The sequence below is a fragment of the Arachis duranensis genome, chromosome 1, assembly GCF_000817695.3.
Source record: "Arachis duranensis cultivar V14167 chromosome 1, aradu.V14167.gnm2.J7QH, whole genome shotgun sequence".
In the NCBI taxonomy this organism is placed as follows: Eukaryota; Viridiplantae; Streptophyta; class Magnoliopsida; order Fabales; family Fabaceae; genus Arachis; species Arachis duranensis.
In genome coordinates, this window is record NC_029772.3 from 18,735,623 (window position 1) to 18,747,157 (window position 11,535).

The 11,535-nt window shown below is 31.6% G+C and overlaps 1 protein-coding gene across 2 annotated transcripts in view; it reads left to right on the forward strand.

The window, feature by feature from the left end:
• LOC107481376 (uncharacterized) overlaps positions 1-10,591 on the forward strand; it is a 17,378-nt gene extending 6,787 nt beyond the window's left edge. Inside the window, exons 3-8 of one of the 2 annotated variants that reach the window (XM_052259444.1) lie at positions 6,865-7,055; positions 7,139-7,374; positions 7,826-8,069; positions 9,442-9,549; positions 9,803-10,193; positions 10,293-10,591. In XM_052259444.1, the coding sequence (XP_052115404.1) occupies positions 6,865-7,055; positions 7,139-7,374; positions 7,826-8,069; positions 9,442-9,549; positions 9,803-9,937 (914 nt within the window). In that variant the 3' untranslated portion in view covers positions 9,938-10,193; positions 10,293-10,591. The remainder of the gene's footprint in view (positions 1-6,864; positions 7,056-7,138; positions 7,375-7,825; positions 8,070-9,441; positions 9,550-9,802; positions 10,194-10,292) is intronic. The other variant, XM_016101662.3, reaches the window with a different exon arrangement.
• Positions 10,592-11,535: the final 944 nt, after the last annotated feature.

The following is an 11,535-nucleotide window of genomic DNA, read 5'->3' on the forward strand; positions in this document are numbered from 1 at the left end:
GAAAATATCTCATCCTTCTAAATGCTATCAACCATCTTCAATATAAATTAAAAGAGGATTAGGCTATAACTAAATATACTATATTATTGCATTATAATCAGAAAATAAAATGGACAATTTGATACTTTGTTGATATGTTTCACCCAATTGTTATGGGTTTATTTGGATCCTCTAAATTTTGAATTTTATTTTAGAGGATAAAGTGTGATCTCTTATTATTTATTTTATAGATGGGACCAAGAAAAAATATAAAAGAAAAATCATTCAAAAATAAGAGATCACACTTTATTCTCTAAAATAAAAATTCAAAATTTAGAGAATCTAAATTCAACTATCATATTTTTAACTAAATGTGTTTTTAATAAAATATTCATTTCATAGTATGACTTTTTTTTCTAATTTTTGTGATAATAAATATTTTATTCAATAAATATATTTCATTAGTTAATATTTCAATTATATTACACAATATAAATAAACTGATTATTGATTTATTACAAAACAATTATTTCAATAAACTCAAAATATATACATTAAATTATAATATTAAAATATATAAAATAGTGTATTCCTTATTAAAAGGCTTGGTTACAAGACTTTACTATCTCACATGTGACTCATCACAAGTATCACTAGCCATTGTTCGGACAAGCTCTGCCAAGCTTAGTCAAGATGCTCCCTACACTAGGAAAAAAGATGTTAGAAAATTAAATCAAGAGGTATGCAAGTAATAAAAGTTTAGAAAATTCAAAGGCAAAATTTAATTTGAATTCAAAGTGGTTATAAGTTCATGGTTCATCACCAAGATTTTATAAACTTTTTGTGCTATCTATCAACTTGCATGGATTAGAATTTTCATGAAGCATGGTTAAAGAATTGAAGAAGCAAAGTTTGAGTTGAATACAATAATCATCAATTGGCTAGATATTGCTAGAAGCTAATATTGAAAGCTTGAAAATTTTCTAAGAACATTCAAGAGAATAGCACAACTACAACATTCTACAATATTGAAGAAATTCAAAATCAAATTGAATTGAAATTAGAAGATTATGGAAACTACATGAATGCAAGTTGAAAGAAAATTTATGAAGCCAACTCATAAAATGGTTTGTAATATGATTTGTGATTCATAAATTATTATTTTTAGTAGGAAAAATTGCCTATATAAAGTCACATATGTCTTGTGTATTGTGTGTGTTCCATAATGAAATGAGTATGTTTTGAAATTCTCTCCTTTGTTTTATGAGTGTTAGTGAGTTTAAGAGATGAAAATATGATAGTGTCTTTTATATGAGTGAGTGATTCTAGGGCCAATTAAATTGTGGGTATTATATTTACATTTGGTATCAGAGCTGGTTAATCCAGCGCTTGGTGTTTGAGAGTTTGTGAGGTGTGAGAGAGTTCTCACATAGTTGTTTATTCATAGAGTCAATATGGAAAACACTTTTAATATTGTGTGGTCCGATCCTAAGTTAGATGGAAAACTTGATTATAGTTATTGGGAGACTTTGATGTCTACCCATTTGAAGGCCTAGAACCTGTGAAATTTCATTGAACCGGGTTTGCAAGAAGGAGCAGATGATGCCCAACAAAGGAGAGATCAATTGGCGTTATCTCAAATTCATCAAGGAGTAGATTATACGGTGTTTGGCAAAATAGCAAATGCCAAAAGTGCAAAGGAAGCATGAAACACGTTGAAGCTATCATACAAAGGCGTAGATAAAGCTCAGAAAGTAAAGCTACAATCTTTAAGAAGAGAATATGAAAGGTACGAGATGTCGAGCTCCGAAACTGTTGAGTAATATTTTACTCGTGTTACAGATCTTGTCAATAAGATGAGAGTCTATGGAGAAGATATGCCCAATAGCAAAGTAGTGAAGAAAATTCTTCGCACCATGCCGATGAAGTATGACCATGTGGTGACTACGATACTAGAGTCACACAGTATGGATACCATGACGATTGCAAAGTTGCAAGGAACCATGGAAAGCCACATCAGTAGAATACTAGAGAAGTCAGAAAAATCAACCGAGGAAGCTCTGAAAAACCGAGTGAATTTAAACAATATTACAGCATCAAGCTGTACACAAGAAGGACGAGGTCGCAGTTTTAATTTTCAAAGTAGAGGTAGAGGAAATTTTAGAGGAAGAGGTCGTGGCAATTACAACCAAGGAAGTTACAATAATTTTACACCACCTAATCAAGGAAGAGGTGGAACGAATTTCAGGCCTGTCAACCAAGGAAGAGGTCGAGGTAATTGTTATCAAGAAAGAACCAATTTCAACTGTTTTCATTGTGGAAAGTATGGACACAAAGCAGCAGATTGCAGATTTAAAGTGATGAATAATAATCAAACACACGTTGCAGAAAATCAACATCAAAATACTTATGACAATCCGGGTACTCAAATTTTATTTTTTACAAGTAATTCATGTGCTGAAGATGAAAATATATGGTACTTGGATAATGCTTGCAATAATCATATGTCTGGTAGAAAGGAGTTATTTTCTTCATTAGATGATTCAGTTAAACTATTATTGAAGTTTGGTAATAGTACAAAGATCCCTATTGAAGGAAAAGAGCACGTACCAATTAGATTGAAAGATGGTTCTCTGAGTTATATTTCTGATATTTTCTATGCTCTTGAACTTGATTACAATTTACTTTCTGAGAAGGGATATAAGATGATAACTTATCGTGAATATTGCACTGTATTTGACAACAATGGAAGGTTCATTGATAAAGCAAAGATGACTTCAAACAGAATGTTTCTGTTAAAAATTCAGTGTTAATCCCTCTTGCATGAGTTCTGTGGTACTTGATGATAACTGGTTGTGGCATGTGCGGTTTGGGCACTTTCATTTTTCTGGCCTAAACTACCTGTCAAGAAAAGAACTTATTTTTGGTCTACTACGGATTCATATTCCCAATTGTGTTTGTGAGATTTGTCAACTGGAAAAGAAGCACAGATATCCATTCCCTACAGAAAAGTCTTGGAGAGCTAGAAGATTACTTGAAATTGTGCATTCAGATCTCTGTTCTGTAGAAGTTCCAAGTAATAGTGGTAGCAGGTACTTTATCACTTTTATTGATGATTTTAGTATATATACATGGGTATACTTTCTAAAGCAAAAATCAGAAGCATGTGATGTCTTTAAGACATTCAAGGTGTTTGTCGAAAAACAAAATGGCTGTAAAATCAAAATTCTCAGAACAGACAGAGGAACATAATATCTTGCATGTTCAGAATACTTTAAGCAACACAGAATTCAACACCAACTAACAACTAGATACACTCCTCAACAAAATGGAGTTGCTGAAAGAAAGAATAGAACCATCATGGATATAGTTAGATGCATGCTCAAGTCAAAACAAATGCCTAAAGAGTTTTGGGCAGAAGCAGTCGCAACAGCAGTTCATATTTTAAATAGGTGTCCAACAAAGAGTGTTCGTGATAAAACTCCAGAGGAAGCTTGGAGTGGAAAGCGGCCTTCCATTCATCATTTTAGAGTCTTTAGGTGTATCACTTATGCCCATGTACCAGATCAATTAAGAAAGAAGTTAGATGACAAGGGCGAGAAGTGTATCTTTATCGGCTATAGTACAGACTCAAAAGCATACAAGTTGTACAATCTAGAATCAAAGAAAGTGATCATTAGCAGAGACGTGACATTTGACGAGAAAGCCATATGGGACTGGGACTCAAAGACAGAAAAGCATCCAATTGTAATTTCAAATACATGTGATGAAGTAGAAGAAAGGCAACCTGACACAATCAAACAACCAGAATCATCTAGAAGACCTCAAAGAGAGAGGAGATTACCTGCTAGATTAGCATATTATGAAGTTGGCAATGACAATGATCCGTCCGATGAAGAAATCATAAATTTTGCTCTATTTTCAGATTGTGAGCCGTTGAACTTTGAAGAAGCCTTTAAAGACAACAATTGGAAGAAAGCAATGGATGAGGGGATTCATGCCATTGAGAAGAATGACACATGGGAGCTGACAGATTTACCAGCAGATAAGAAGTCGATTGGAGTAAAGTGGGTTTACAAGACTAAGTACAAACCCAGTGGTGAAGTTGATAGTTTCAAAGCAAGATTAGTTGCAAAAGAATACAAACAAAAATTAGGTATCGACAACTTTGAAGTATTTGCTCCTGTTGCTAGATTAGACACTATTTGTATGATTATTTCACTCTCGGCTCAAAATAAGTGGAAGATACGTTAAATGGATGTTAAGTCTGCATTTCTAAATGGCACTTTAGAAGAAGAAGTGTATGTTGAGTAACCTGCAGGATATGAAGTTCTTGGAAAAGGAGATAAAGTTTACAAGTTGAAGAAAGCTTTGTATGGGTTAAAGCAAGCACCAAGAGCGTGGTACAAGAAGATTGATTCTTATTTCATTGAGAATGGTTTCAGAAGATGTCCGTTTGAGCATACTCTTTATATCAAGTTCGTTGAACCTGGAGATATCTTGATCGTGTGTCTTTATGTTGATGATTTAATCTTTACTGGCAACAATTTGAAGATAATTGCAAAATTCAGGGAGGCTATGATAAAACACTTTGAAATGATAGATATGGGCTTGATGTCTTACTTTCTTGGCATTGAAGTAGTTCAAAAAGATGGTGGAATTTTCATTTCTCAGAAGAAATATGCAAATGATATTTTGAAGAAATTTCAGATGGAGCACTCAAAACCAGTTTCTACTCCAGTTGAAGAGAACTTCAAATTGTTAAGAGAAGATAAAGGAAGAGTAGTAAATCCCACATACTATAAAAGCTTGATTGGAAGTCTAAGGTACTTGACTGCAACTAGACCAGATATTGTGTTTGGAGTTGGTTTGCTTAGCAGATTTATGGAGGAGCCTTGTACCAACCATTTGCAAGCGGCAAAGAGAATTCTTCGATATATCAAAGGTACTTTAAATGATGGAATTTATTAGGAGAATACTAATGAAGTAAATCTTGTTGGCTACACTGATAGTGATTAGGCCGAAGATATAGAAATAAGAAAAAGTACTTCAGGGTTTGTATTTCATCTTGGTTCTGGTGCAATTTCAAGGTCGTTAAAGAAACAATCAGTAGTAGCACTATCTACAGCAGAAGCAGAATATATAGCAGTAGCAAGTTGTGCAACACAAGCAGTTTGGCTAAGAAGAATTCTTGAGAAATTGAACGAGAAACAAAATACTTCAACAACAATATTTTGCGATAACAAGTCAGCTATTGCACTTTGCAAAAATCCAGTATTCCATGGAAGATCAAAGCATATTGATATTCGGGTTCATAAAATCATAGAGTTGGTGAATGAGAAAGAAGTTTTTATTGAGTACTGTCCCACTGAAGATCAAGTTGCTGATATCTTTACAAAACCACTGAAGACAGAGTTATTTTACAAGTTGAAAAGGATGCTTGAAATGATTAATTCTACAAGCTTGATTTAAGGGAGGCAATGTTAGAAAATTAAATCTAGAGGTATGCAAGTAACAAAAGTTTAGAAAATTCAAAGGCAAAATTCAATTTGAATTCAAAGTGGTTACAAGTTCATGGTTCATCACCAAGATTTTACAAACTTCTTGTGCTATCTATCAACTTGCATGGATTAGAATTTTCATGAAGCATGGTTAAAAAATTGAAGAAGCAAAGTTTGAGTTGAATATAATAATCATAAATTGGCTAGATATTGCTAGAAGCTAATATTGGAAGCTTGAAGATTTTCTAAGAACATTCAAGAGAATAGCACAACTACAACATTCTACAATATTGAAGAAATTCAAAATCAAATTGAATTGAAATTAGAAGATTATGGAAACTATATGAATGCAAGTTGAAAGAAAATTTATAAAGCCAACTCATAAAATGGTGGTCATTACAAAATTGATTTGTGATTCATAAATTATTATTTTAGTAAGAAGTATTGCCTATATAAAGGCACGTATGTCTTGTGTATTGTGTTTGTTCCATAACAAAATGAGTATGTTTTGAAATTCTCTCCTTTGTTTTATGAGTGTTAGTGAGTTTGAGAAATGAAAATATAATAGTATCTTTTATATGAATGAGTGATTCTAAGGCCAATTAAGTTGTGGGTATTATATTTACAAAAGAGCTAGGTGTCGAATAATCATTTCACAAATAAGAATATCTTTATCTATGAAATAAGATATGTACGCTATAATTCACCTTATAAAAATTATTGTCTACCTAACAAAATCATTAAAAAATTTAAACCGTCTTATTGTAATGCTAACTTCGTAACTAGATTTTTAGACTTTTCTTTGTTTAGTACGAAAATATATAAAAGTATGTTCCTTATTTCTATATATTTGCTTAAAATAAAAAATACTAGAATTATTTAGTATTTTTCTAATTGCTTTTTTTAATTAAAAAAAAAAAACCAAGTCTACTCATTTAACTTGTCATTTTAGATGAGTCGAGTCAAATCAAAATGTTTTCTTGGTTCATCCAAAAAAAAAAAATGGACAAATCAATTTTTCAATTTGAACTCGTTCCTCGTGACAAGTTGGCTTGAATAATCTGCCCGCCCATTTAGACTGCTCTGATAATTCATATTTTATTCATCATTAAAGGACGAATAAATCCTACTTAAATTGACACTACATGTATAAGTGAAATATATAAGTCGTACTTACCTGATATTTTAAGCAAATATATAAGTGAAATAAAACAATCCCTTCACAAACAGTGGCACGTAAATTGGTTGTTTTTCTTAAAACCCATACTACACCAAGAGTACTTTAAAATTAAAATCATACTGTTCATTACGATACAATCTCTTGAATTGGAAATAATAAGTTTTTTATAAATGGTTTGGTACTTGCATATTACAAAATGAGCAGGAGTACGATTTCCAGGGTTAACACATCCTGGAATAATTGGAACTGCACCATCAATGGAACTGCTGAATATATGGAACGAAAGAGAGAGGCTTGTTGAAGAAAATGGGGTCAAGTCTCTTAAACTATGTGAGGTTTTACACTCACGACCCTTGGCAAACTTACCATCAACAAAAGGTTGTCACCTTGGCAAGGTATGCAAAATATGATGATGAAATCCAAATTCTATTTCATTTTAAGGCTTTTATTTTCCTTACTTTAAATGTCATTGTTGTAGATTCCAAAAGGCACCGTTGAATGGGAGAAGATCGCGAAAGAGGCTGCAAGAACAATACCGGGAAGAGAAAATGGAGGAAATTGTGACATCAAAAATCTTAGTAAAGGTTCAAAGATATACCTTCCAGTTTTTGTGGAAGGAGCGAATCTCAGCACCGGTGACATGCATTTCTCACAGGGTGATGGAGAGATCTCATTTTGCGGTGCCATAGAGATGAGTGGCTTCCTAGAACTTAAGTTAGTATATGTAGAAATCATTCATTTGTGTCTTTGTTATTCTATATATATTTTTCGAAATATTTAAGTGTACTAAAGGATCAAGTATTTTAGTAGTTTTAGTTATTAATCTCAATCATAAAATATATATGATTGATATTAATGACTAAAATTAATAATAAAACTATTAAAATACTTATATATTTTGTTTTTTATTTTTTTTTATGTTATTTGATGCCATCACAATTTTATATCTTAATCATGATTTTATGTGTATATAAAAAAATTAGTCACTAAAATAATTATTATTTAAAATATATATTAAAATATAAAATATATATTAAAAATGAATTAATTAATATATATTTATATATAAATATATAATAATTAATTTTATTGACGTGCATATGAATTTTTGTATCTGGTGAATGGTGTAGAACAACTGTATAATGTAGCCAATTTTATGTGTTAGGTGCGAAATTATAAGGGGTGGAATGAGAGAGTACCTTACACCAATGGGGCCCACTCCACTTCATGTGAATCCAATATTTGAGATAGGCCCTGTTGAGCCAAGATTCTCAGAGTGGTTGGTTTTTGAAGGGATTAGTGTGGATGAAAGTGGGAGGCAACACTTTCTAGATGCAAGTGTTGCTTACAAGCGAGCAATCCTCAATGCTATTGACTACCTATCCAAGTTTGGATACTCCAAGGAACAGGTTTGACCTTAACCATAATCTTCACATATACGAACTAGGAATTACTAATAAATTTTCAGTTCTCTTTTATCCAAATACATTAGAAAGAACAAAAATACCATTTGAACCCTAAAACTGAGCCAGAAATCAGTCACATACATATTACCATTAAGTATTATTTGACTTGACAAGTCTTATTTGGCTATTCAAATATTTTGGATTAATTATTGTAAGGTTTTGTTACATTAACTGCAAAGTATGATTATATATATTAAAATGTTTGATTATTAATGACTTGTTTACCTTCATTAGAACATTTTGAATATTAATTGTTTGAGTAAATAGTAAAATTCGTTTTTAAAAGATGATCTGTTATTTAAATTGATATTTATATAAAAATTTTTTTTAATTAAATTTGTCCTTCAAAAATTTTAAATTGATCATATTAATCCTTTCGTCACTTTCGTTATTTATAGCATTAACATTTGCAGATATGACACATTAAGTGACATCAAACACGGACCAAAGATTCCTCTTAATTTGGAGTTAATTTCATCTAATTATCTAAACTTAATTAAAACTACTGGATATGTATTGTAATAAGTGTGATATCACTTAACATACTACATTAGCAACGAAAATAATAAAAGGACTATATAACTAATTTAAAATTATTGAAAGACAAATTTAATTAAAAAAATTTTTTCAAAAAATAATTTAAAAAACAATAATCTTTCTTAAATAATTTTGACCATTATTTACTCTTAACTGTTTTCTTCACAAAACATTTTGGTTAAGTATGGTATTAAATTTGACTATTTCTGGTGGAAAGTTTGATTATTGACATTAATATTAAAATGTTTGATTATTAAGACTGAGTTCAGATTTTTGAGTTAGGGGGTGGGCGGTGGGCGGGTGTCGAAGGAAGTGGTTATTAGATATTTTACAACAGATGGGATCATGGTGTTTTTTCTATATATAATAGGTGGCTGTATTTTTCTTTTTCCCACAAGAAAAAAGAGTTAAAATCTGTATCTAATTTAAATACAATGAGCATATTGAAAATTTTAATTCATTAATATAAGTTGAAGTTTATTATATATAAAACTGTAATGTGAATTTAAAAAATCAGTTATCAAATAAATTATTATATATTTGTGTATAAAATACATATATTATTTATTTTATTTTTAAAATATATTTTATATTTAATCATATTATATGTATACAAAAATTAGTTATCAAATTAGTTACTATATATTTGTATATAGATAGATAAATGTATTTATTAAAATACTTTAAATATATATTTTGTGTGACTGATTTAATGTTTAATTTCTTGTGAACCAGGCTAATAGAATTGCTAATTTGCTGTGTATGTGTTGAACAATAGGCATATATTCTTTTGTCTTGTTGCCCATGTGAGGGAAGAATATCTGGAATTGTTGATTCCCCTAATGCTTGTGCGACATTGGCCATTCCAACAGCTATATTTGACCAGGTAAATTAATCTTCACTTATTTTCTCTCACTGTTGCAAAACATCATGTATGGTCTTAATCAAGTATTGATGATGTCCTAAATAATAATATAAGTTTTCAGTAGTTTAAGTAGTATAGTATCAAACCATATTATTGTATGGTTTAATTATATTATCTTGGTCCAAAAATGCATTAACAAGAGAAAATAATTCTTAAGCTAATTGTTAGCACAAGAAAAATGTTAATATGAATTCATGTTTGTGAATGTGTGCAGGATATTCGTCCTAAAAGTAGCAAGGTGCAAGTTGGACCTCGTCTTGTAAAGACACCAGATGTCTTCAAATGCACTTATGATGGAAACTTACCAACTACAATGAACCTTAGTGCCGCATTTCATGATTCAAATTAGTTAGACAATTGTTGGAATGATGTTAAAACCTTATGGATTCTAATAAATTATGTAAACTAGAATAAGCTCGTACAGGGTTGATCGAATACATTAATGGTATTTATCTAAAGATACGAGCTTTAATTTAGAGAAAAACGAAAATATATTTGGAATCATGGTCCTAAACTTAGAGATCGGTGGTGGAGAAAATCTAAAAGAAACTGTAAACGAAAAGCAGGCTTACTATCTCATGCGGGAAGACACAATAATAAGAGTGGTAATAAGCAACCTCCCTCTATATTATTTGGGCTTATTTATTTAAACTACTAAATCAATGACGAAAAATATCATTTCACTACAATTTGAACTTTTGTAGGGGTCAAAGGATAGTAAGAAGAAAGATCTGGGAATTGAATATTATGTTACATAATATTGCTTTGAATGCAGGTGCTAAAGACAGCAATATGGGCTTTTTTTGAGTGAAATGGTATCAGATTCAAAGAAGAAGATTAAGGAAGAAAGGAGTTGCAGAATGAAGGAAGAATGAAGAGCAGAGTTGTTATGCACTTTTGGCATTGAAGATTGAAAACTAAAGTGAAAGTTAGTCACATGGGTTCAGTTGTGTAACTTATAGCACAGTTGTTACTTATTGTAAACCACACGTATTTTAACAAACTTAACATAACAAACTGAGCTAACAGAATCAATTTGCTAAGCTAACAACTAACTAAGCTAACAACTAGCAACTAACTGTGTGTGTATGTGTGAGCTAAGCTTAACAAAAGGCTAAAGCCAGCTAACTCCCTTTCTCTTAGCTTACTCTATTATGACCCCTGCTATTCAACTTCCTTTTTAGTGCTTACAGATTCATTTGGTTCATTAGTTATCTTGCCGTTATGACTCCTGCTGTTATTACTGCTGTTTTTGGTTTCTGCTTTCTCATATTGTTCTGAGTTCACTTGTTCCTTTGAATCTTCTTCTTTGAATCTGACAGAGAGGGATTTGTATTGTTCCAAGTCTTCTACCATTAGCTTTGTTTTTGAATCTAGAAAAGCAGCATTGGACAGTGACTTTGTTAGCACATCAACTAACTGCACAGTTTCAGGAACATGAGTGACTTGAATAGCTTATTTAGTAACATAGTCCCGAACAAAGTGTAAATCCGTCTCAAAATGCTTTGACTTTGAGTGTAGAATTGGGTTTGCCGCCAACAATACTGCACTAAGGTTGTCACAGTATATTGAGGGAGATGCTTGAAGTGGACTTCTTAGTTCAATCATGAAATTCTTTATCCAAATCAAATCAGCAACTAAGTCAGCCGTAGCCCTATATTCAGCTTCAGTGCTGGACCTTGCAGCAGCTCCTTATTTCTTTGAGCTCCACGACACCAAATTTCTTCCAAGAAAGACACAAAACCCTCCAGTTGATTTTCTATCATCTGGATCACCTCCCCAATCTAAGTCACTGTATGCTGCAATGTTGTGAGAGCTTGTTCTGTGTAAATGTAACCCGAAGCTTGTTGTGCCACTGATGTACCTTAGCACCCTCTTTACCAACTTCCAATGCTCATCCAGAGGTGTGTGCATAAATTGTGAGAGTCTCCCAACACAATAAGATAG